The following is a 27,592-nucleotide window of genomic DNA, read 5'->3' on the forward strand; positions in this document are numbered from 1 at the left end:
TTCTGTGTGCTATTGTGTAGTTGACAGATGAAAAAGGCCGTTTTCGGTCTTGGATTTTGTGAAATAAATTTCTAAATAAATGCGACTTTTATTCCAGTGCGACTTATATATGCTTATGTATGCTAGACTATCTGTCCGTTCGGAGTTTTCTGTTGCACGACTAAAACTACTTTTGAACGTAGACATGTTCCCGAGGCTATTTTGCAGCGGCACCGTTGCTCCGCCTGGCACCAGACCTTCCTCCGCAGCGCTGTGGAGGTAGATCTGGCAACGCGAGACTAAACTGGCGTTAACTGGCGGATGTTCAAGCTCATTCTTCCCCTTTTATGGTATTTTGTAACTATGCATTTGAGCACCTACAGTATGTTTAAGCCCAAACAAATACAATATTAATGCTTTCATTTACATCTTTTCCATAGTTGCCAGCTTCCCTCATCCATGCTGTTGTGTTTAAGAGGTAAATCTCACCAACACACGTGGCTCCATCAGGGCTGACATGGTAGCCGGGGTTGCACATTATGAACTTCTGCTGGCAGGCGTAGGAGCCCACGGTGTTGATGCAGTTAAAGCCAGAGCCACATGGCTCACTCCGGCTGCTGCACTCATTTATGTCTGCAGAAACACACAGAGAGAGTATCACGCCTCAAGACAGCTGAAAAAAATGACACACAGGAGAAGGCACTGGAAAAAAGGCCGCTTCAAAAATGCCTAAAAAGACAATGAATACAGGGGGCCCTATCGTGCACCCGCAGTGCAAAGCCCGACGCAAGTGTAAAATAACAAAAAATTGCCGGTGCAACACAGATGTCTTCTTATTTGATGGTTTTATTTCTTAAGGTGCATAACAGTGACTAACGTCTCGATGTAAGGTTACATCTTCATCAGAGGACTCTGATCAGAGGACTCTGATGTAATCTTACATCGAAACGTTAGTCACTGTAACACTGTAAAAAGACATCTGTGTTGCACCAGAATTTTTTGTTATTTTATACTGTTGTGTCCTGCCTTGGCTGCACCGGATTGTTGTGGTCTGCAGAAGCGCAGAGAACTCTCCTTTTTACCCGACGCAAGTGTCTTTGCTAGTTTAAGACCGACCCAGTTTTCAATTTCCCGTCCAGCGCCCACGTCATTTAAATAGCAAATGCACCTGCGCCCATCTGTGGCCCATGGGCATGCTGGTCTTACAGGGAATGTGTTCAGGTGCATTCTGGGTGTATTGCTATCTTGAGGCAGCGGGAAGTGATCGCGCCATTGACCAACAAAAACCTGGTCTAAAGTCAGTAACGCAGCATTTCATTGTTATTTTAACAGAGCATTAGTAAGATGCTCCTAGGCTCGTGCACAGCGCGCACACACTATGCTTGTTATACATACCACATACACACACAGCGCAGCAGCACACAGACATGCAAAAGATTACAAATAAAAATATTACGGTGCAAATCCTCCATCATAATAGCCATAGATATAGAACAGTCATAAAATGTTCTATATCTATGATAATAGCAATAGCGTAAGAGTTTTTGAAATACGATATGATCTTCAAACAAGATGATCCATCTTTTACAAATAACAGCAGCTTAAAAACCTTAGGATTTTGACTCAACTCAGTGAGTGGTGACCGATAGCTTTCAAACATCACTATGTGAACTTATAACGCACCCTGAAGCAACAAACAAGGCACAGAAATCCCAAACAGTGCTTGTGCAGATACACAAGTCCCAGAATTTACAACATTTTTAAAATTAGTCTGAAAAATCATAAACAGTTTGCATTGGAGAAAGCTAAAGGAAGCCTTCCACCATCAGTGATAGATATGTAATGCATGTGCAATCATCCGCTGTGAGTCATCAGGCTTAATGATTACTTTGCTCTGCGTGGCTGTTAATATCAGCCGAGGTATATGAGACACTTTTATGATATCAGGAGCACCCAGGGGTGAGCATTATGACTACCTCGTGGTATTTCCCCATTCCAAGATGATAAAGTTTCCCTACACACTGCTAAATAAATAAGTAAATCATTTAAAGGAAAAGCGGGATATCATTTGTTTAATTAAAAGAAAACGATAAATTGTGGTTTTATTGGGGGTTATGTGCCAGACTATTTCTTGGCCAGGCGCAGGAACTTCTTGGAGTCTTGTCACAGTGAGGTTACCAGGCAAAGAGAGGAGACACTCCAAGAAGTTACTGCGCCGGACCAAAAAAATGTCCAGCACTTTTAGTTTCCCCTTGCCTACAGTCTTTATGCTAAGCCAAGTGTCTCCTGGCAGTAGCTTCACATTTAACGTAAATAATGAAAGTAAGCGTGTTTCCCAAAATGTCAAAAATTTTATGCATTTATTGTATCTGAGACAGGAAAGAGATGACAGAAATGGGTTAAGAGAGATGGGGAATGACATGGGTCAAAGGTTCCCGGCCTGATGCGAACTTAGGACATTGTGGTAGATGGTTGGCACCTAAACCCTTGAGGCTAAGACGGATCTACACAGTAGCCTACGCAAGCGGCCTACGCCATTGTCTGGGTTTATACTTGGTGTGGGTGTGCGTGGGGAGTGTGTGGTAGAGCGAGTGAGAGAGTGATGGGGTTAGCTTCGGAGCAAGCATTTACTCTGGCGGTGGAGCCGGAGTGCTTTCTGACCCCTTTTGGAAAGAGTTAACCCTCCCCCCTGATTTCATGCTGTTTACGGAGAAGAAGAACCCAGAAACGAGTAGGGAGGAAATGCGATGCTACCAAGCCTCAGCCAAGCGGACCAATCACAGTTGTTGCGTTCTGCGTCGCCTCAAGGTTTAGTTACATGTCTGGGGAGGTGCAGGACGATAAATCAGGCATTAGGGTTAGGGGTTAGCTAATTCTGTTTTCGGTTGCAGCAGACAGCTTCAGTTTTCAGAGAAAATGCTCTAAAAAAACACTGTACACTACCTGCTCAACACCAAAAAGAGACTAGAGACTAGCTGGTGAACACAGTGGAGCATTTAGCAGCTAAAGAGCCAGATATTTCCCTCAGGGGCTGTTAGAGACCAAAAGCAGAGCTAAAAGGAGAGTGAATATTGGACCGACATTCTCCAGGTGGTCAGAAATACGTCTCCAAATAAGTGCCTACATGTTACATATTCCTAAATTAATTTGTTTAAGCAAATTACCAGACAACAAATCTGGGTAGTGTTGTAGCATAACTGGAATTACCGCCCTTTGCCAACCAGTCAAGTTGCAGTTTACACCCATGCCTATGCAGACTCTATTCTCTACTCATACTATATGTAGTGAAGACTTTAAGCAATTTAAAAAAGATATAACGTGTATTTAAAGCATCCACCTTTCGTGAAGTTCACAAGCAGCTTCAACCCGGCAGCACTAGCGATCTAAACATCACCACAGTGTCACCAACTCGGTATCCGACCAAATCTCGCCCTCTTCTGTTCCCAAGTTATTGAATGGCGTTGAATGACGGCCAGAAAAGTGTTCATGCAGAACGTTATGATGTCACAGTAGGTTAACGTTTTGGATATGAAATGTAATCACCTCATCATTTTATCCTTCTAGTCATAATTAGCGCATGAATTCTTGAGTTTTGCTGCGGCCACGGCTGTCGCTGGCACAGAAGCGTAGAAATGTACACACTTCACAGAGAGTGGGAGGGACGAGGGTGTGAGCAGGGACCCAGCAGCTACCTTTTGCCTCAAGGCCATCCTAGCAGGTTAATCAATCCATGGCGAGACAGCAGGACAAAGATAAACTGTTCTTTGCCATACTCTCTATTACAGGGGTCTTCAACGTTTTTTAAACCAAGGACCCCTTAACTGAAAGAGAGACCCTGTACTACATATATTGTAGACAATTAAGTTGCATATTAAACTTGGCCTACAAAAGGGTGTAGGGCGGCCTAAAGCCTTTATACACACCTTTTGTTTTGCATAGAATACTAAGCTATTAAAATAATAATTGTTGGCATGATTTTATAAATCATCTTTTAATGTTAAACATACCTGTGGCACAGTGACTCTTTATTAGGGATCGACCGATGTGGATTTTTTTAGTGCCGATGTCATTTTTTTTTTCATCAGCCTTAGCCGATGACCGATACGGGCTGCCGATTTTCTTGAGCCGATATTTGGAGCCGATACTGCTTTTGCTCCCTCAATTTACATCATAAAAATGTAAAACCCTGCCACACTGGATTTGTTTGCGGAATCTGCTCTGCTATTTCATTAAAAATAATTAACAAAAACACAGATCAGTGTCACTTCTGCAATCATCTTACATTCATATCACCCAAATTATGTGTGCAGTGTGCATCATATGGATGGGTGCACTGCATATGGTTAACTGTGCAAGGGTGAAAGGCTTTCATCAGCATCTACAACACAGCCTCGATGATGCACTGCTTGCTGACATATTATAAGACAGATATAATCAGGTCATCACAAAATGTCCTTTGTCAACACATTTAAATAATCTAACAAAACAATAAACCTGAAAAGTAGCCAGTGAAATAAAGTGCTTGATTTGTAATTTAAGACTGCCATGGTGCTAGTGGGGGAGGGGCAGTGCATGGTCAGCATGTGAACTGCAGCAACACAGAGCTGCCTGTGGACACCTGTCTGTAAATAATGCCGGGAAAAATATATATATACACCGATATATCGGACGGCTGTGGATGGCTACCTTAGTGACTACCTTACCTATAGGCCAGTAAGCAGAGATTTATATTTGCTAATAATATGTTGGATTCATGTTAAGACATTTACTGACTCTGAGCCCGGGGCTCCCTGTTGAAGATCCCTGCTCTATTGGCTATTTAATGGTCATGTGTTCTAAGTTTCCATTAGCCAGAAGAGAGCAGCACTGACAGTCTCTTACCGATACAGTTGCCATGGGAGTCCTGTGTGAAGCCGCTGATGCACTTGTGTTTGGGATTACACAGGAAAGAGCCCGCTGTGTTCTCACACACAAAGCCCATACCACAGTTATGGGTTTGCAGAACACATTCATCAATGTCTGGAAGAAAGAACAGATAAAAACAAAAACTAAATCCAATGTCAACTTGACAAAATAGTTCAGACTATATATTCAACTGTTGAAGAGTTTTTAATGTGCTGTCATCTCACAGTCATCTCACCTACTGTACTGTTAACAGTACAGTAGGTGTACAGTAGGTGGCTGTGGCTCAAGCCCAGAATAAACATGTGCAGCATGCATCCCAGAAACTTCCACTCACACAGTCAGTGGTTAACTCGAGGAAAAATTCCCCTTACTCTAAAATGATCACAACGCCGCAATTAACAGAAGTTGAACAAAACTTCTTAAATGACAGTTATTGAATCTCATGAGCGATGGATGGAGTTTAAAATGGAAGATTTGTGCCGCAAGCCCGTTTTTCAGTTTACGTTATGCTGTTACGTTATCCTCTGAGAATCATCCTGTGGCACACAAGCAAACATTTTTTTTTTCTCTACCAATCATAATGAGAGAGATAAATTTCCAACGTCACAGCAAAGATCTCTCCTTTCTTTCAAGCGGCTAATTAGTTTTTTTTCCCCCTGTTGGATGGTTGACTAAATATTACCTTCATTACCTAGGACACTGATTAGTCCTCCCTGGTGCCAAGTGCTGATGACACCAGTCATAGAGCTTCAAAGTGCTTTACCACCCGCGCAATGCTTTTTCCTCTCGATAATTATCTTGCCACATACTGAACCTTGGGCATCTGCTGAAGCACAAACATCACTGCAAGGGCCAAAAACATTAGCATACGTCTTGATGAAGACATGCTGACTGAGCTGAGTTTAAGCCTGCATTCACACCGAGTGTGTCGGCCTTCAGAAGGTGCAGCGAAAACGCAGTTTTTTTTATAGTCCTCTTAAAATGGGGGGTAGTGCGTTTAGTTGAGACGAGATCGATTCAACTTTTGGAGATACGCAATTCGACGTCACGCTGCGGTGGCCAATCGTGGAACCGGAGATCTGACTTGTCAGTGTGTTCTTAGGCGGTGTGAGACTCCAGTACAGGAAACAGGAAACGGATGTGACTGCCTCTATTGCTGTCTCACAACATTTAAAAAAAACTATGAGGTTGAGCGTGAAGAGGCTCAGAAAACAATGAGATCTATAAAAGATCTGACGGAAAACAATAATTATACAAAGTCTACTTGTGCTACATTAGGGGGTTCAATAACATAACAGGACGTCACACAAATGGACCATTTCGGCCACACTCCCACCACCGCACAACCCTGAGGAACGTGGCCGGATCGCTGTTTTTCTGATCTGAACGCAGCCTAAAGCTGTGGACACACCAGGCCGAAAATCGGCCGTTGGACAGTCTGGCGAGGTCAGTGACTCGAGTCTGTTCGGTGTGTCCCGTGCCGTCGTCAGTCTGGGGGGCTGTCGGCGTTCATTTTGGCCGACCTGACATGTTCCGTCGGCGGCATGGCAGTCAGGACTCGGAAATGGCGAGCGGAATGAGCGTGACAAGAGTCTCTCAAAATCTGACGAAAATCTTCTAAACTGACCTTTGTTGAGCTGAAATGAAGACAGATTCAGCAACTGCATGGCCTATTTCTCGCTTAAAACGTTTTCAGAAACATGTTTCGGTGAACTATTTTAGTCCAATATGAGATCGTATTCTGAACGAGCCGCCATGACAGTCTGGCTTTGGATTTTCGGAGATAACAGACCCATGTGACGCGTTCGTCCAATCAGCTGCCGGTTTTCATTTTTTTGGGCAACAATACAGATTAGCGCCGCCTGCTGTTATGGAGACGTATTACGTCGCGTCTCTTTGGTGTGTTCTGAGGCACTTTTTGGACCAACACGGGGAGACTGATCAGTCCGACTGGCTTTTCTGTTGAAGGTCGGCCGTCTAGTTGGTGTGTCCTGGCTATAAGTCATGACCACAGACATAGATATAAATTAGCCAGTTATCTTGAGAAAACTTGGGAGAAGAGGAAAAAAGCTCTTTATCGAGATTAATTGTAGATGAGGATTTATTGTTTGTATGTACTGTGTGTGTGTGTGTGTGTGTGTGTGTGTGTGTGTGTGTGTGTATGTGAATATGTATATTTGTATTCTTGTATTTCTCCGAATGATTTGTATATGCGACAGGAAGATGTTTGCTAAATAAGTAAGTTTGTGGCGTCTTGTAATTCCATGTGGGATGGGCCAAAATGTTTGGCATGACACAGAAATAAAATATAACTAACTAACATACAATTGTCAGAGTTGTCATACAATTGACTCTCAGAACGGAAATGATCGTAAATAATCCATATAACTCTGTTTCTACACATCACTCTGAGGATTTGTGTTGATTTCTCTGTCACTAAAGTGGACTGTTTTCATCTGAACAGGGACGGAGGGGGGAAAATGAGCTGTCTAAATGTATCCTGTTCCGGTTGAAGAGCGTCTTTGTTAACTGTCTGCCATCAATAATGCCAGAACCTTCCGATAGCCTTAACACCTATGCCGATGTACTCCACTTCAGTCTTGTATTCAGGGATTTGTGAGTGCTCAAAGGGCCCTTTAAAGACAAATTATTCTTTGGAGTATTCAAAGACACAATTAGAAAGTGCAACAGGATTATGCAGTTCCTCAGTTTGAGCCAGGGGTGTTGGACCTGTGTGCTGTTGGTTGTTGGATCCTCTTTAAATGGCTGAGAAACTGGCAACACTGAGTAACACAGTCCAACACAAACACTAGCCTCAGCCAAAGTAAGTGCCAAGTTGTGTTAGGAAGTGGAAATAATTCAAGGAAATGTTTAGAACCTCACATGAAGGCTGTAAGTACATATAAAGGAGTAGTACGGGGTTCAGCCAGATGTATCGCAATCCAGTATCTCTAGGAATCATGTCTGTATCGGACTAATCTGCAGCTTATGATTTATGTCCATGTCCATGGTTATAACAACAGTTTATTTGCCATTATCACAATATTTTCCTAGCCTTAAACATACTGTAGTTGCCATGCACAGATATTGTAAAAAGCGCTAATTTAAATATTTAAATTGAGTTTTTTCAAATACATTAGATTAGCAGATGCAATGAAATGCAACCCTTTTTTAAGTTGTAGCTTGCATGTTGCAAATTTGATTTAAAAAAGGGGCCCCTGGATCTGTCCAAAAGGTCACAAAATCTGCCTTCCAGCACCTCTAAAGCTCACTAATAACATGTTGTTTTTCCTGTGTGGTTGCCAGGCAACAAGCAGAGATTCCAGGTAGTAAAATGTGCGTGGCCAGGACGCGATATTACGAATCCCACTATGGCCACGCCAAGACCCGCCCTTCAATAGCGTTCACACACTACTATTGGCCAGGCGTCCATGCTTACATGTACAGGTCCTATCCCCTGACCAATCCCCTAACCCTAACCTTAACCACTCGAGGTGAAATGCCTAACCCCAACCAATCGAGCTGCTTCGTAGGGCGGGTCTTGGCGTGGCCATAGTGGGATTCGTAATTTTGCGGCCAGGACATAGTCCAGCACAAAAAGGCCCATACATGTAAAACCACATATTTTACCCTTTGGATTTTATATCAATAAAATCAACATGATACAGTGGTGCTCATACGTTTATGAACTCATGCTAAAGTTGACTAAAAAGAAGAATTAAAAAAAATCATCTTTTGGAAATTGATCTTAATGCCTTAATTAAAAAAAGAGGAAAAATCCAACATTTAAGGACGCCAATTTTCTTTGTGAATGAATAATGTATCGTAAATAAATAAATGTTCTTCCTTAAAATACAGGGGGCATAAGTAAGTAGACCCCTATGTTAAATTCCCATAGAGGCAGGCAGATTTTTATTTTTAAAGTTATTTCATGGATCCAGGATACTATGCATCCTGATGAAGTTCCCTTGGCCTTTGGAATTAAAATATCCCCCCTCCCCACATCATCACATACTGTTCACCATACCTAGAGATTGGCATGGGGTACTTTCCATAAAATCATCTCTCAATGCAAATCAAACAAGCTATTAGGCTAACTGAAATAAAACCATGCCAATCTCTAGGTATGGTGAAGGGTATGTGATGATGGGGGGGTATGGTGAAGGGTATGTGATGATGTGGGGTTATGGTGAAGGGTATGTGATGATGTGGGGGGGCTATTTTAATTCCAAAGGCCAAGGAAACTTTATCAGGATGCATAGTATCCTGGATCCATGAAATAACTGGCCTTTAAACATAATAATCTGCCTGGAATTTAACTGTCCTTTCTGTCTTATTTCTGTTCTCCAACCATTAAAAAGAAGGGAGAAACCCTGTGCTGCATATTAAACAAGACATCATCAGCATTTCCAGTGACTACTTTAGTGGCCCTGAAAGTGACTGCTGGGTTAATTGGCCTTAATGAAATTCATCAAGAACAATGAACTCACCCTTGCAAACACTGTTCCTCAGCTGGAAGCCGGCAGGACAAGTGACCTGCAGCTCGCATATAAATGAACCCACTGTGTTCACACACTGCTCGCTGGGCCGACAGCTATGGGTGTTGGTTGCACACTCATCCACATCTGCAGAAAAAGAACAACAGTGACTGTGTGTGTGTGTGTGTGTGTGTGTGGGGTGGGGTGGGCTATCCATCACACAGGGCCTGTACATAATTCTTACCTCCGAACTGGCTCTAGATCATGACGGGGCTCAATGAGTCAGCAGCAGATGGACTTCAGCAAAATACACTAACAAAGGAAGTCGTTCTTAAATCTAGGCGTATGAGGCATACCAGGAAATTACATGATTTGCTTTTGCCTGAATGGAAATCACTAGCTGGGAAATATGGGGCGAATGTGGCTCAGGTGGTCGCCTACCAATCAGAAGGTTGGGGGTTCGATCCCTGGCCCTGCAGTCCCATGTCGAAGTGTCCTTGGGCAAGACACTGAACCCTGAATTGCTCTCGATATTGCACCATCGGTGTAGTAAATGTGTGTTAGGGCTGGGCAATATATCAATATATATCGATATCGTGCTATGAAATAAGATATTGTCTTACATTTTGGATATCGTAATATGACATACAGTGTTGTCTCCTCCTGGTTTTAAAGGTTGCATTACACAAAAGTGATGTCATTTTCTGAACTTAACAGAGTTACTAGCTCGTCTATTATTTGCCTTTACCCACTGAGTCTTTGCACCCACAATACTGATGATTATTTATCACAAATCTCATTGTATTCTGTAAATATTTTTTGAAAGCACCAATTGTCAACCCTACAATATCGCCACAATATCGTCATCGAGGTATTTGGTCAAAAATATTGTGATATTTGATTTTCTCCATATCGCCCAGCCCTAACGTGTGTGAATGTTTATCTGATGAGCACCTTACGGCAGCCTCGGCCACAGTGTATGGATGTGTGTGAATGGTGCCTGTAATATGTAAAAGCGCTTTGAGTAGTCATTAAGACTAGAAAAGCACTTTATAAATACAGTGCTGCGGATGCAAAGAAACGCAGAAAATTGAACCTGATCCAATATTCCTTATGACGGACGAAAGTTATGGAGGCAGTGTGTAAATGTGATCGACCAAACGTGAGGTCATATTTATTTTTTAACGTTCGAAGATTTCGGACTCAGTGTGCAAGGACCTTCACACCCAGTGGGTTTCTGTGATGTGAGAAATACTTTCAAAGTACTAATGTTTAAAAATACAAAAATACACAGAGCTATGCAAAGGATCTTAGCCCCACCAAGTGGAAAAACCATAGGGAGCTAACATACTTAGTTCGAAAGGGAACAGCAAACTGTGTAGGGAAGAAATGAACAACGGTTCGTCACAACAAGCAAGATTACCGATCAGTCATTGAGGCGCTGGAATAACACGAAAATTACTTCACAAGTAACATACATTTCAGCTGAATAAGTCTTGTAATGGTAAGTTTTTGTTTCAATATATTATTTTCAGTAGTGTAAAATGTCCACAGTAGCAGCAACATAACCAAGGGGTGTTTATGGTACCAGAATAATGCACAGGACTCTACGTTGGTGACGTTGCAGGGCGTTCTGAATAGAGGAATTTTGTCAAGGGAAGTTCCCTCAACCGACACAAAACCTGCTAAAGAAGTCCACTGAGGACCAACTAGAACCATTAGTTCTGGGAAAAGTAATATAGTTAGTTTCGGTCTTCTCCACTTTGATTTAACATTCACTCGGTTGAGGTGTCGCCCAAAGCGGCTTGGGTGCTAATATGGCTTTGAATAAAGTTTGAGTTGCTTTTGTGTTGTGTCTGGCGCTTAGTCAGCGTTACGGTCAGCCAATGATAGTAATGGTAATGATTACCACTTTGTGCAAATATGTTTAGAATTAAAGGATTTCACTGGCCATGGGCAAAGAAACAAAGGCGTTCTTGCTGGTATCCACAAACAGGAAGTGTCACCATTAATCCAAAACATTGGAAATATACCTAACAAGCTGACATGTATGCGGTGGCAAAAAAAACAAACAGGCAGTTTGATTTTAGCTGGACTGTGTAAAGATGTGTTTTTCGCAGCCCTAATACTGCACACAATAACATCACATAAGCTGTCCTGTGAGTGCTTTTTGGCGGGCCGTCATATCAACTTTGGACAGTGACTGCTTGTTATGCTTGTTTGTGCGAAATTAAATACAGAGGTGCAAACTTTTGAATCTGTATTAGTCAAACAGCAACGCAGCCAGTAAATACAGGCCCTGTTGATTTATGACGGTGGTGGGCTTATGCCGAGGCAGTGGATCGCCGCTCTGTTGTGGCTCACAAACCGACGCATTATCTTATCGTGCATCACAGTGCATTGCCGATTAGCTGGACGCACTAATAGCATTGGACTGGAATCATACATTCCAAAGATACGTGTGTGTGTGTGTGTGTGTGTATCTGTGTGTTTGTGTGCACGCGGGAGTGTGGCAGTCATCCAGATTTGAAGATCATCCCGAAATATGTCGCATTCCACAGGGAACCTGACGGAAAGGTCTCGACCAAATCTGCATGACAGAGCCAGGGCGGAAAAACAAAAGGCCGGAACGAGAGCGAAACATATTCTCCTGTGTTGCCTGCGTATCTGTCGCTTGCCGAAATGCCTTTCTCGACTTTCAAAGCTTTTGCCACGGGGAATCTGAATGAACTCGTGTGTCTTACAACACCTTCCCATGGGGAGCGGGAGGAAAAAACACTGAGCCGAGGTTTTTTTCAGCAGCACCTGGTGAGTGAGTAACACCCTGCAGCTTTTTTCTTATAAGGTTATTCACCTTCCGAAAAACCACACAAGCATCAGCTCTCACACAACATAGTTTATCGTATTATATAAAGCCTCCGTGGAGCTGCAGCAAACGCATTCATCTTACCCAGTAAAATGAACCATTTCCCCTTTTTACATTGTGTAACTCTCTGTATAGTCTACAGGACTCGTGCTGTCCAGGCAGAGCAGTGGCAAATGTCCTTGTTTTTCCCCCAAACGAGAGACATCTGTTGTCCCTGTTGTAGGGAGGATACTTAGGGGGCAAATCACACTAAGCGTCTCATTCGCCTCGCCCTTTGAGCCCTGCTCGCCGCCAGGCCTAGGGATGGACAGGACTGTTTCCAATGTTTGCGTATTGCTAGTGGTGCAGAAAGTCGCCTTCTACTACCGGCTCAGCATTGTTTCCAGTGCGTCATTTGAAGAGCCAAAGAAAAAAAAAAGAAAAATGTTCCTATTGCCTGTCCCTACCTCCCCTGACTGGTCCCCAGGGACAGCCACATTACACAGTCATGAGGAGGGAAGTGATCCAATACAAGGTGGAAACAAAGACTCTATTTTCTGAAAAACACAAACGCTTAGCTGAACGGAGCGGAGGGGGGGGATAGCAGATTTAGGAGAATTCCATCAAGAGACCAGAGGAGGCTCTGCACAGGGAGAAGTCTGAGAGGCAGCACTATTAGGCACTGAAGCAAACACACACACCCTCTTGTTCTTTCACAGCTCAAACTGATGTAGATGAAGTCAGCCTTGGAACATTTGCAAATTTGGTTTGAGACAGGAGGGTCACGGTTACACAGACGGGTGGGACTGTAAAGGTTCACGAGCTGGGAGCACAATTTCCCAACCATCACCAACAGGGGATAAAGTCAGGAGGATGTACAGAGCAACAATATTTTTTCAGGCTTTATTTAACAATTGAGCAAATCCATCTGGTGAAGGCCACGAGATGTAGCTGAATGCAATGGGAACATCTCGTAAAGAGAATTTGTTGTCAAAATAATCAACTGAGTGGCATTGTGCTGAAAATGTAAATATTCTCATGTGTGCTGCACAGGGCACCAAACTATCAAGAAGCATTTCAAGGTTATGAAAACACCATGACGCAGTAGTGTCTTTGTGCTTCTATGAAAATAGAGCATCTAGAGTTATACTATCTAATGAGAATTTGTTGTCAAAATAATCAATTGAGTGACATTTTGCTAAAATGTACATATTGGGGCGGCCTCTTGCTCACCCAGTAAGAACATGCTGAGTCCTTTGCAGCGGCCCGGATCCGAGTCTGACCTGCGGCACTTTGCTGCGTGTTATCCCCCATCTCCCTCCCACCTTTCCTGTCTATCCACTGTCATTATCAAATAAAGGTAAAAGCCCCACCCTCCCCCCCAAAGAAAAGTACATGTTATAGTACTGGTGCCATCCAAGGTTTCTGCCTGTTAAAAGGAACTTTTTCCTTGCTGCTGTCGCACCAAATGCTTGCTCTTGGGCCGGGGCGGAATTGTTGTGTCTCTGTAAATTATAGAGTGTGGTCTGGACCTACTCAATCTGTATTTGAATTCTGAGTTTATTGTCAGAAATCTGACATTCTTCTCCTTTTTTTTTTTTTTTTAAGTCAGAATTCTGAGATTAAAGTCAGAAATCTAAATAAACTTGAATCAAATTGAGTTGTTAATAAGTTGCACTGGAGTTTGAGCGTTCTACAGACTGTACAAATGTTGCCCTCCTCCACAGTAAAGGAAGATAAACGTTACTCTCTTGTCCTGAGTAATCATTCTCATGTGTGCTGCACAGGGCACCAAACTATCAAGAAGCATTTCAAGGTTATGAAAACACCGTTACGCAGTAGTGTCTTTGTGCTTCTATGAAAATAGAGCACCTCGAGTTATACTATCACACCATTTCAAAAGACAAACTATTGAAACATCTCTACAGCCCTGAGCTGAAACTCTCAACAGGGAGAAGATATCAGTTTTCAGACACCTTCCACCTCTCCTGTGAAAGCGAAGCAAAGACGCTCCGAGCGTGGATTGTTATTTGAGAGCAAAACCTTTTTTGTGGAGTGTGGATGAGCGGACACTTTTAGTGAGTTTTCTTCTAAGCTTGTCACAGCTAATCAAGGACGGAAAGTATGGTTGAATCGGGAGAGGACAACAGAGAATCCGCTGCAGAGCTACCAACAACGGTGGCTAAAAACGACCGGCCGCTACAGTATAAAAGGCACGGAGTACGTGTGGGAGGTAGATGGAACTGTCCCGAGCAGCCTCGATCTTAAACATCGGAAGATACTGAGGGCGAGCAGAAGGGAACAGTAGTCTCACCGAGCAGTCTCTGTCTCTCAGTCTCGTGTGATAGTAAACTGATCAGGAGAGGGAAGAATGCTGAGAGGAAACAACAGCACACAGATCACAGAAATGACAAACACTTCAGATGACCTGAATGAGATAAAAAAAAAACTCTAATAAAATTTTTTTAATTGATTTAAACTGAATATACTTTATTTTGAACATTTAAAGGTTCAAAATGAAGTATAAAATACTCGAGTCCTGGACTCAGACTCGACTACAACACTGGTGCATATAGCCATAGATAACCCCCATGTGTTAACTCTGAAAGCTGAAAGGAACAAACAAATCAAATCCATCCCTGCCCGCAAGAGTTTGTTTAGCGCTCAAGGTGAATTTCATTAAACTGTGAAGGTGGCATAGACGTGTTAAAGCAAGAAAACCACTATGATGTTTGAATTTGGTTTGTCTGTGTGTGTGTGTGTGTGTGTGTGTGTGTGTGTGTGTGTGTGTGTGTGTGTGTGTGTGTGTGTGTGTGTGTGTGAGTTCAAGAATATCCATTCACAGCCTGGTGATGAGCAGAAATAATGTCAGCGCACTTAGCAACTGTCTAGCCCACACATTTACTATTCAGCTGGTGTACAGATCCCATCCTGGTTGACACACTGGTAGGATCGCCATGGGAACAATTGTGTATTAAGTGGGAGCTGAACATCCAGCTCCCTCAAGAAAGCACAACCTGCAGCAGTTGAAGAAATCCAACCTGCCAAAGACAATGATGGTGCACTTCTACACAGCCATCACTGAGTCCATCCTCACATCCTCCATCACCACCTGGTACGCTGCTGCCACTGCCAAGGACAAGCGCAGACTGCAGCGTGTCATTCGATCTGCAGAGAAGGTGATTCGCTGCAATCTGCCGCCACTCCAGGACCTGTAGTACGTCACCAGGACTCTGAAGCGTGCTGGAAGCGTGGCTGACCCCTCACACCCCGGCCACAAATTCTTTGAGTCACCCCCCTCTGGCAGGAGGACCAAAACCTCACGTCACAAGAACAGGTTTTTCCCCTCCGCCACTAGCCTTATCAACAAGGCCCGGAAACCACCCTGATTCTCCCCACACCCCACCCCTGGCTCCTCATGCCACTGTACCTACTCTGCTGTACCGTTCCTTTTTTCTTATTTTGTTTTACATTTTATTTTCTATCTTTATTAATACATACTGTGTGTATATATGTATAGTTATACTGTTTGTATTCTTCTTATCCTTCTTACAGCTAGAGAATGTGACAAAAACGTACTCAGCAATAAAGCCCTTTCTGATTCTGATTCTGATTTAGATCTTACATTCATTCATAATATGCCGCTGAATGCATCATATAGAGAGAAGCGGCTTTACTTACCTTGTCAAAATGTGATTTAAATGATACTGGATTAATCTGTTCGGCATTTATGATAGAAGTGCTTCCATTTACTGGAAACATCCGTTAAATCCTCAAACACACCCCCTCACACTTACACATTGTAGTGCTGTTTGCTTTTTTTCCATTCCAGTCTAAACCAAAAGCTGCCCACCCACATTTTCACATGTGGATACACTTTCGGTCCTCACTCGGCTCACTGAACGAGTGAATTCGGAGGGGAAACACTAACTCTTATGTGCGTGTGCATCCAGAGGTATTAGCCCGTCTGCCGACTGACAGACAGATTAAATAAACTCAGCCAGGTCTGCCAGACACACTCGCACTGTATACATTCACTATCACAAGTGCAGGGAAATCAAGACTTCACAGCAGGCCTTCAGTATCGAAGCCGCACATGATCTGAGAAAACATATTCATACAGGCAAATTATATTCGTATTGATATCGCTCACTTTCTACCTGTCCTTTTCTGTAGCGACATCTTGTACACTCAAAAGTACAAGTGGCGTAGGAAGGGACATGCACACGCAATGCTTTAGCTGTTGTGTACTGAATTCCAGAGGCGGACCACACAGTATATCTTTTTTTCACAAAAGGGAAATTGCTCCCAAGTTTTCGCCCTGTTGCAAATGCATGGATCAATTTACAAACTACTGCAGAAGATTTATTACTGTAAGACCCTTCGTGGAAAATAGTCTTTGGCATGGTAACAATTACATTTGGGAGGTTTCATGTCGATCTGTGTGATGAGTTTTTCCCTAGTAAAATGTTGTGCATGCAGTTGCTTATCTTGCCATGTTACATGGATTCTCAGCTCCCCTAGTCTCACATTGCCAGACCTCTCTCCACAGCGCTGCGAAGTAAGGTCTGGCTACACCACAGGTGCACAATTGTCTTGGGCCTCGCTAAACTCCGGACGCAGCGACGGTGGCTCTGCTAAATAGTCTCGGGAAGGAACTTGTTTTGGTGGAACATTTGCACCCCAAAATAGAAAACACAGAATACGATATTAAATGAAGTTAACTGATCACACAATACAGTAACGTGGCCTATTTAAATTAGCTGATACATGGTTAAACCTCATTAGCTCTTACCTGTGCACTTCGTCCACAGCAATCCCACCAATCAGTCCCAAAACGTCCCAGTTAGAGAGGAAATGTAAATCTTTACAATCATTCCTCGAAAGAACCAAGCAGGCCTGCCTTGCTGCACGATGCAAATTTTCTTCAAAACGTGTCATTTTCAGCGTGTAGCTCGCTAGCTCGAAGTTCGTTGTTGCTTCCCGAAGAGAACGGAGTTAGACAGCGCCCACACGCATCCACACTAGTGCTGACCCTGCCTCCTACTATTTAAACTACAACAGACCTCACCTGTCAGAGGTGCCACTCTTGTGCCAAGTTAGCACACAGAGCTTTGTGAATGGAAGATAACTAAGTACGCAGATGTGCAGTGTTTGTAACAGCAGCTGTAGCTGCCACAGAGTAATTGGCCACGGTTGACTAATGCTACAGGCAGCAGGAAGTGGGAGCACAATCACTCAATGCATTGTTTAGTATCACCAGACCTGCATTTGCCTCCTTCATCAGTGACTGCACCCAATTAAAAAGTGTCCCGATCCCTGGACAAACTGCTCCATTGCACTGTTGTGCTCTCATGGCTGTATGTGTTGCTGTGCATGTACACAGCAGTGGAGTGCTATTGTTGATGGTGTTGGGTTGTTTGTTACCTTGTGCAAACCCTGCTCGAGGGAGACAGTTTAAGGGATACATACGAGCATTGTGAATCGCTCCAATTACTGCCAACGTTGCCATGACAACAACGAGCGGGCAGCCCTTACCTTCACACATGCGTCCGTCAGTCATCAGCGAAAACCCTGGGAAGCAGGAGCAGCGAGCCCGGCCGGCCACCACCGTACACTGCTGACTGCAAGGACCGTTTTCTGCAGGACACAAAATTGCAGCATGATCACCACCATGTTTATTAGTATTGCTTATGAAAAGGATCCCCATTGGCCGATGCCGTAGCTGTCAGCTACTTTTCCTGGGGTCCACACCAGACACACAATACATACACATTACATCACAGACATTCCATTACAAGAATATATGTAAAGTCACATCAATGTGCAATACACTTATCCACGCCCAGATACAAACACATGCATGTGTACACCCGCAAACATACACACAAACGCACATTTCCCATAAACAAAAGATCAAACTAACAGTCAGACTCCGTAACTATCACATTATAAACATGAACAAAACTAACCTTTTTTATAGAAAAACAATTATAAAACACAGTGGCCCTCATTTATCATTCTTGCGTAGAAACGGGCGTATATGTTGGTGTAAGATTATGCTTACACTCCTCTCACCGCCTGATTTATGAAGCTCTGCGTACTTTTGAAATCCAGGTGTACGCAATACCTGCCCTTGATAAATGCAGTGGCTGAAAATGATCGTCATTTGAATAACACGCCCCAATATATTCTGGGTTTTGAGGCCTTGCCCCTACAATTCACGACATGGCGAGACGTAATTCGGCTGAGAAGCGGCACTTTTCAGAGGTGGCGATTGAAACCCTGATATCTCCGGTTCATTTGCATTAAAGTGTGTACTATTTGGCAGCCTGAAAACTGGTATTAAAGGCTGTAGAAAGAATGCGGAATGGAAGGAGATCACTGATGCGGTGAACAGTGTTGCCATGGTAAATCGGACTCCATCTGAAGTTTAGCCTATTTAATTTATACTTTCTTTAGTCCTAATAGTAACATATAGGCTTCTATTGCAATCTCTTAGGCCTACATATGTAGGTGTACTTATATTTAAATAAGCACACGGTAGCGGAGTTTATGCAGTGTCTTTTATTTTACTCGTGTTTTTTCATGAGTCGGAACGAGGCAACAGCTGAGGGACTGGAAGGGGCTGGAAAAACAAGGCAAAATAACTTGGTCAATGTCAGAAATAAATCATTCACTTGAAAGAGAAACAAAAACCTCAAGAATAAATAAAAATGTTGGGCATCGTCATGTTTCCTGCATTGAATATCAAATTGCCAAACATAACACTATAGGCTACCTTTTAAAAGCTCCTTCGTATAGCCCCCAGTTGGGGCTGTTCTGGACACTGCTCTCTGGGCATCAGGTCATCTGGCTCCATCACTACATTTATGGCACCGTGTTTTTCTGGCGTCCCCACTATGTACAACCCTTTTAAACAACGCGCCCGGCGCACTTACCCTTCTTTTCTGCCGTCAAACTAGCAAAAGTGGATTTGGACACGCCCTAAACACACCTGCGCCAGACGCTTCATGCCGTGCACTTAGATCGTTACAATAGGGCCCTTAATGTCTTCAATTCTCATCCTTGAGCTTTGAGTTTTACTGCTGTCTTTGTAATTCATTTAGGGGTGCAACTACTGATTATTTTCACTTACGATTAATCTGTCGGTTATTTTCTCGATTAATCGATAAGTGGTTTGGTTTATAAAGTGTCCGAAAACGGTGATAAATGTCGATCAGTGTTTCCCAAATCCTAAGATGACGTCCTCAAATGTCTCGTTTTGTCCATAACACAAAGATATTCAGTTTACTGTTACAGAGGAGTGAAGAAACCAGAAGATATTCACATTTAACAAGCTGCAATCGGAGAATTTCTTTCTTTTTTCTTCTTAAAAATGACTCAAACCGATTAATGGATTGTCAAAACAATTGGCGATTAATTGAAAAGTTGACAAGTAATCGATTAATCGACTAATCTTTGCAGCTCTAGATTCAAGGAAGGAGCCTCTCATGAGCCACCACGTTCAACACAACAGAATCAATTCTCTCTATCTAAGAGCCCGATAGTTTGTCAACTGTTACAAAGAGACATGGGCCATGGAACGGTTTCCCCACAATTTCTCACCAACACCTTCCCTGCTAAAGTGTCAGAGGGCCGCTCGATACGTCGATCAGGATATTCTTATACCTAACAATCAGAGGCACTTTGAAGGAGCGTGGCTTTTGTTGGAGCCTGGAGTAGAGACTCGAGGGTTTGCACTGTTGATCTCCGCCTGACTTGATCAAGATTGAGCTCATGAAGCTGCAGCAGCACGACTGAACAGTTGATCAGTGAAAAATGAATGCAGCGAGGCAACTGCCCCCGTTTGTTTTTTTTACTGCTGTTCATAAGGGAGTTATCCGCCTCAGGGCAATCAGACAGCACTTGGACACATCATGTCAGACCTTCTCAGCACGGCCTGCATGCTTTCTTTCAATAAAAGCAGAGCTGATTTGTTGCTGCAGATGCTTCCTGGGCTCTAGACATTGAGTTACAACCGCTTGTACACTTCACCGCCTTATATGGCACACTCTTTTAAGCCTTCAAACCCCGTTACCCCTATTTTCCACCAGGCGTCTGCACTGCATTCCGGAGGCGGTGCGGGCCCTGCGAGCAATTGCGGCCATTCAAGTCAATGCTTGATATTCCGTCACGGCGCGTCCCAGAAGCGTGCGTGAAGCGTGCGTGAAACGTGCGTGAAGCGTGCGTGAAGCGTACGCAAGCCTCCAGTCCGTTTACCAAAACACCCACCAATATGGTTTATGTCTCCTCTACATACCACGGACGACAAGAGATTCATCTTGGAGGTGGAAAAACATAACAAGACATTACAGACTCTTTTAATGAGGACAACACCAGCATAGACAAGGCATGGAGTTTAATTACAGGAGTGCTTGGAGTGGAAGGTAGAAACTAGCTTAAAGGTCCCATGACATGGTGCTCTTTGGATGCTTTTATATAGACCTTAATTGTCCCCTAATACTGTATCTGAAGTCTCTTTTATATAGACCTTAGTGGTCCCCTAATACTGTATCTGAAGTCTCTTTTATATAGACCTTAGTGGTCCCCTAATACTGTATATGAAGTCTCTTTTATATAGACCTTAGTGGTCCCCTAATACTGTATCTGAAGTCTCTTTTATATAGACCTTAGTGGTCCCCTAATACTGTATCTGAAGTCTCTTTTATATAGACCTTAGTGGTCCCCTAATACTGTATCTGAAGTCTCTTTTATATAGACCTTAGTGGTTTTCTCTGGGCGGGCAAAGCAGAGAAAGGGGAGGTAACCTTTCTCCTTATGACCTCATAAGGAGAAGATTCCTGATTGGCCCATCTGAGCTTTAATTTTCTCAAAGGCAGAGCAGGATACCCAGGGCTCGGTTTACACCTATCACCATTTCTAGCCACTGGGGGACCATAGACAGGCTGGGGAACTCATATTAATGTTAAAAAACCTCATAAAGTGAAATTTTCATGCCATGGGACCTTTAAGTTAGGTTGGTTGAAGGGCAAAGTAAGATGAATGATCAATGAGTAATCCAAGAATATATCTTGATCTATCAAAAACACTGCTTTTTTTTGTGCTTTAAACTTTAATGCCAAATGCACACCACTAGGGTTGTCCCGATCACAGTATCAGATCGTAGCCCAGTTTGGCATTTTATCAACTGACCAGGGATCAGCATTCACCCCGTTACCTTCCCCCGATCACGTCCATCAGCTTGTGGTGATCACCGCCCTTAATCCATACACGCCCTGCATCACAGACGCACCGCCAGACCGCCTGGATGCCGGCCCTTTCAAACCAACATGGCACGGCCACTCACCAGTGTCTGTTCAGAGAGGGCCTTGTAGCTTGCAGCCCTTGGCAACAAGTAAAAAAGTCTGTCTTCCTCAGTCACCCTTTTTTTTTTCAGAAGCGGATTACTCTAATTCTCTTCACTTCACTTCACTTCTTCCGTGATTCCTCCAGGAAACCACCGCGCTTTCAGGCCGTTATTCTCTGGAGCCGACATCGGTAAACACAAGAAGAAAAACAAAGATTGACTATTAAGCTCAAGAGGCACCACTAAGTTTAGTTTTCGTTGTCCAGCGGGGAACTTGAGACTGTTTATGTTTTGGTTGGGGGTGGGATCCTAAAGAGAAATATTTTACTGTTGAGCGAAAAGACTCATTTGCTGAAGTTACTTAAATGTATTACGCTTAAAGCTCCGTTGTGTAATTTTTTTAGTTGTTTCTTAGCAAAAACCCCTTTGTTCTTTCACAAATATGTGCTCATTCATGTGTAATTACTTCCACCAACTAACCAAAGTATTCTCGTACGCGTAGACTCAGTGGCACCGTGACGAATACCAGCCGGGAGATTACTCGTGACTGCCGGCAGATTTGAAAGCCTGTCGAAGATGGAGGATTACACCTATTCTCAAGGACATGTGACGGAGTCGCCTCGTCATCTCTGGAGAGGGTCTCTTCATCAAATACGTAGCCTACACTGTAAACATTGCCTTACACTATTAATCGCATACAATATACATAACAGACAAAGTCATACTGGAAGCCATGTTAATTTTGGCATACGGCCACCGTAGGAGTTAAAACATGCTCGGAATGGGAGGGGCTAGAAAGTAATATTCAGTTGGTTGTCATATGCAATTTCACGGCTAGATTAGAGGTGTGAATCTTCACTGATCTCCCGGTTCGATTACAATTATCACGTCAGCAATTCAATTCGATTTCTCGATGAATCACTATGCGTCAAATACATTTTTACTATTAAAGCCATGTAGGATATTTAATTCATAGATTTTCAAGCTTCAAAAACAAAACATTCTGCAGTGCTCTAATACTAAATAAATTTGAAACATAAAACTATACAGCACTGACCACAAAAAAAAAAAAAAAACCCTGGCGTGCAGATCTATTATCTGATCAACTACAAGTATCGGATCGGGACTCGGGATCGGATCGGGAGTCTAAAAAGCTCATTGGGACATCCCTACAAAGCACCCTGGCGAGGTGGAGGAGATCAAGAAATCTCTCGACTTCCAGTCAGCGGGGATCACAGAAGTCCCAGCCCAACAAAATAAATTCACGGATCTGATGGGAAGAATCCCAAAACTTAAGACGCAAAACATGGACATTTTTTTTAAATAAAACCTGTCTGAGTCTAAATACCAAATATGACTGAATGTGTAATTTTAAAAGAAATGCCCAGATGCTAAAGGTTTGAATGGTTAACATGAGTTGCAGTGAAACACTGGCCATACCTGCACATGGATTGAGGCGGGCAGTGGTGGTGGTTGCGCTGGGGGTGGTGCTAGAAGCACTGTGCTCTCGGACTCGGTTGTCCTCGTCTTGACTCGCTGCACATGGAAACACGGCAACAGAAACCGGGAAGAAAATGTCTCTTTAGGTTAGTTTCCTTTTGACCTAAGCCACGATGTGTGCCTCCTGTAAGTTAATTAACTGTTGTAAATCTTTATTTACCTTATTAATCAATCAATTTATAAATCACCCTCTCCTCCCACTTTACACGTAAAACAGACAAAATAACAGTTTTCCCTACACTGAGTATTGTTTTTGATTCTTCGAATTTCAGACTGGAATTGTGAGCGACACTGTGTCTGATACAGCGTCATGCAAATTCTTTCTTGCCTGAGTTTAAATATTTCAACACACAAATTTGCGACATCATTTAGGGCCACCGTCGCAAATTTGCATCTTTGCATTGACTTTGTATGTAATTGCCTAATCACCTTAAGAAGGTGATCAGTGCAGATGTGCATAATACAAATGCCCTCGGAAAATGTCTACATCTCTCATCGGCAAAGTAAAAAAGCTTGTTATTAAACAACCCCAATTTTTCCGATTACATGCTGCCAGTCCAACATGCTGCTATTCCCTAACCCTAACCCCTAACCCTAACCCTAACCCCTAACCCTAATGGAAACAAAAATTGTCAGAGTGGCGGGACATTTGAAAACAATGGAAGTGCGACAATTAGACGTCAATGTCGGAGTGGGGGTATGTCTGAATGGATGGCAGAACCCAATTTTTCCATCTCTGTTGAGTTCTGACAATAGTTTTTGTCATTAAGATTCAAATATGTCAATGTAAAAAATCTTTTTTAAACTTGTTAGCTAAATAATGACTTGTACCTCTAAAATATGATATCTTACTTTCAAGAACATTCGTGTAACCTTCAACATAAGTAACTTTAAGATTTGTTAAATTTGGTCTGTTGTTCACTTTGGCCTATGTTGTAAGTCATTTATTGTTAAAATTTAAATAAAAAAAGTTAGAAAAAAAAATGAGTTCTGTCTCACCAATACCATCGTTTCAGGCAGTATCGGAGGCGTTACGATACTTGTATTGGTATGACTTTAGTTTACAACCAACGCCAGATGACTCCAGTCACAGAGTTGAATCAACCTCCCAAGGTGCGTTTCTGTACCTGGTGCACAGGAGCTTCCGTCCTGTTGCAGGATGTAGCCCTGGTTACAGCCACAGCGGTAGGAGCCCCAGGTGTTGGTGCATGTGTGCTGGCACAGCTGGCCCGGGTAGAGCTGACACTCATCCACATCCCCCTGCTCCTCCACTGCGTTGGCAGCTTCTTCTGTGGCACTGATGGAGAAGGCCTCGTTGGGCAACTTCCTGTTGGAGACTGGAAGGAGTGAGAGGAGTTTTTTACCATTTGTCATCTTATCTTATTATTGTTGTTCTATTTTATTAATGTCATTTTAACTAATTTCATCTTTTTTTATCTTTATCGTTACTATAATTGCCACTGTTCATCATCTCGTTCCATTATACCCACCGCTATAATTAGTCATATTTTTGTATTTCTCTCTCTTTCATCTGAAAGAACTTTAAAATGAAAATGGCCATGTAAAAGTTCCATAGCCTTCTCCATGTTTGTTGGTTTGTATATATATATATATATATATATATATATATATATATATATATATATATATATATGTGTGTGTTTGTGTACCTACTTCAGCATGTAAATAATGCACCTAATATACAAACGTTCTCCAACATGCACTCTAACAATGCAGCCCTATTTCTGATACCGTGGGGGGCCGCCACGGTCAAATCAACATAGAGGAAACATTATATATATATATATATATATATATATATATATATATATATATATATATATATATATATATATATATATATATATATGTATTAGTGTGTGTGTGTGTGTGTGTGTGTGTGTGTGTGTGTGTGTGTGTGTGTGTGTGTGTGTGTGTCGGCCATTCACTGTCCTTCAGGTTGTAGCAAGATTGTACATATTGGGCAGCAAGATATGCCCCGTCTCCTACCAGGAGAATTTTTTATTTTAATGAGGCCGTTCGGCTCTTTGAAATCTGATATTACATTGTATCTAAAAAAATTTCCTTTTTTCATTAAATGCTTGCATTGTAGGAGAAAGTGCATCTCTGTCTCAACGTCACCTGTCGAACAGTGACCACATGTTCTGTTTTCTTTTGGTTGCCATGACTTTTTGTCTGTGGTCACTGAGCCTGTACTTGGTTAGGATGGTCCTGCTTTCTATCTCTGACAGTAGAGACATTTTCTGCTAATTCTGCTAAGAAATGTCTTTCTAGGGCAAGTTAGCTGTTTCTCTCCCTCTTTTTCTCTCTCCTCAGCCAGTCGCTTCAGATGGCTGCCCACAAAGAGACAGGTTCTGTCTGAGATTTCGGTCTGTTAAAAGGAAGTTTTTCCTCGCCACTGTCGAAACGAATGCTTGCTCTTGGGAAAAATGTTTGGTTCTCTGTAGATTATAGAGTGTGGTCTAGACCGACAGTAGTCTATCTGTAAAGTGCCCTGAGATAACTCCTGTTATGATTTGACACTCTAAATCATTTAATTGAAAAGTGCAAAGGTCATGGTCTTAGTGGTGCCTGAACTGTAGACTTGAATGCAATTCATCATAGACACCCTCATACATTAAGGGGTAAGGGCCAAAAGTATACTGCAGCAGTAATGGATCTAGATGTGGGTTTTAAAGTAAATATAATTCAGAAGAGCACAGCGATTAAATGTTTCCTGTTTTAATTAAAAGGCAGTGAGTCATAAGACTGAAAACATAGTCCCCATGGAAATAATTACAGTGCACCTCATCCATAATTTCATCCATAAAACACTAAAAGTAAAGGCCAACCTTCATGCATTCTGAGAGTGTGTGCGTGTGCGTGCGTGCGTGCGTGCGTGCGTGCGTGCGTGTGTGTGTGCGTGTGTGTGCGCAACTAACTGAGCACTTGAACAGTTTTTGCAGCTCCTTAACCTTCCACAGCTTTCGGCAGGTTATTTGATTCCCGCTTCAGGATGACATCATTCAAATTTCCCTTTCAAAGCCTAAGGAAATGAACTGCAGTCGATGGTTAGAACAGAGCTCATTAAAGAGCAGTATTAGGAGGAATTCCTCTGATGTTGTGAATGAAATAACAGGCTAAGGCAGTGAGGAGACAGACCTTACCTCACCATCACCATTACCATTGGTACAACTATACGAAGGCTGACTAATAACGAACTGCAAATGCATGCTGCGTGTCTGGTCCCAACATATAAACTAGAAAGCTCAACAAAGGTCTACCAAATTCCAAACCAATGATTCTGGTCTTAGCTGTTGAGTGAAGACCTTTTCTTGTGCTCTACTAAGAAGGATTTAATGTTCTCATTGCACAGGAGGGAGTACAGACAAACACACTAACAAATGCGGAGTCACGCTGTAATCTTTTTAAAGTCTTACTTCACCACATCACAAGTCTGATGTCATTGATGAAAAGCACGCACATTCCTTCTCAAGGAGCTTACGCTTTGAATTCATTGCATGTGTAATGTATGTGGACCGTTAGCGGAGCGGATGTGAATGTATCTTTTAACTGGCTACACCTGCAGAGCACACACGGCGTAGGATTGTGTGAGTCACTTGCGAAACGGTGAGCTTTTGCTTTGGGATTGTTGTCTTTAGTTTTTGGACCCAGCACAGCGCTGTGAAATGTCAATCTACTGTCAGTTATTGCCAATGTAAGCAAAAAATCTCTCAAACTGCCAAAACGCTCATTGACAGACATTAAGGGCCCTATTTTAACCATCTGAGCACACAGCGTGAAGCTCCTGGTGCAGGTGTGTTTAGGGCGTGTCCAAATCCACTTTTGCTAGTTTGACGGTGGAAAAAAAGGGTCAGCGCGCCGAGCGCATGGTCCTAAAGGGTTGTCCTTAGTGTCTTCATTAATCAGAGGTGTGTTTTGGGCGTAACATGCAATCAACCAATCAGTGTCATCTCCCATTCTCTTTAAAAGCCAGGCGCGTTTGGACCTTGGAGCATTGCTGTTATGATGGAGGATTTGCACCGTATTTGTAATCTTTTGCATGTGTGTGTGGTGCTGTGTGTCCCTGTGTGTGTGTAACAAGCATAGTGTGTGTACACTGTGCACAAGCCTAGGCACATTTTACTAATTTGCTGTTAAAATAACAATGAAATGCTGCGTTACTGATTTGAGACCAGGTTTTTGTTGGTCAATGGCGCGATCACTTCCCGCTGCCTCAAGATAGCAATACGGCCAGAATGCACTTGAACACACCTCCCTGTAAGACCAGCACACCCAGAATGCACCTGAACACACCTCCCTGTAAGACCAGCACACCCAGAATGCACCTGAACACACCTCCCTGTAAGACCAGCACACCCGTGGGCCACAGATGGGCGCACGTGCATTTGCTATTTAAATGACGTGGGTGCTGGACGGGAAATTGACAACAAGCAAAGACACTTGCGTCAGGCTTTGCGCTGCGCCATTGTGCAAGATAGGGCCTTTAGTCATTTCCGGTAATATAATACTACT

The 27,592-nt window shown here is 42.9% G+C and overlaps 1 protein-coding gene across 3 annotated transcripts in view; it reads right to left on the reverse strand.

Moving 5' to 3' along the window:
• fbln2 (fibulin 2) overlaps nucleotides 1-27,592 on the reverse strand; it is a 78,741-nt gene that overhangs the window by 12,391 nt on the left and 38,758 nt on the right. For all 3 annotated transcript variants that reach the window (XM_028577040.1, XM_028577037.1, XM_028577038.1), the window contains 6 exons: nucleotides 24,184-24,393; nucleotides 22,997-23,092; nucleotides 17,746-17,847; nucleotides 9,375-9,509; nucleotides 4,861-4,998; nucleotides 469-612 (listed from right to left, as the gene is read on the reverse strand). In XM_028577040.1, coding sequence (XP_028432841.1) covers nucleotides 469-612; nucleotides 4,861-4,998; nucleotides 9,375-9,509; nucleotides 17,746-17,847; nucleotides 22,997-23,092; nucleotides 24,184-24,393 — 825 coding nt within the window. The remainder of the gene's footprint in view (nucleotides 1-468; nucleotides 613-4,860; nucleotides 4,999-9,374; nucleotides 9,510-17,745; nucleotides 17,848-22,996; nucleotides 23,093-24,183; nucleotides 24,394-27,592) is intronic.

This window comes from Perca flavescens, chromosome 4, assembly GCF_004354835.1.
Source record: "Perca flavescens isolate YP-PL-M2 chromosome 4, PFLA_1.0, whole genome shotgun sequence".
NCBI lineage: Eukaryota > Metazoa > Chordata > Actinopteri > Perciformes > Percidae > Perca > Perca flavescens.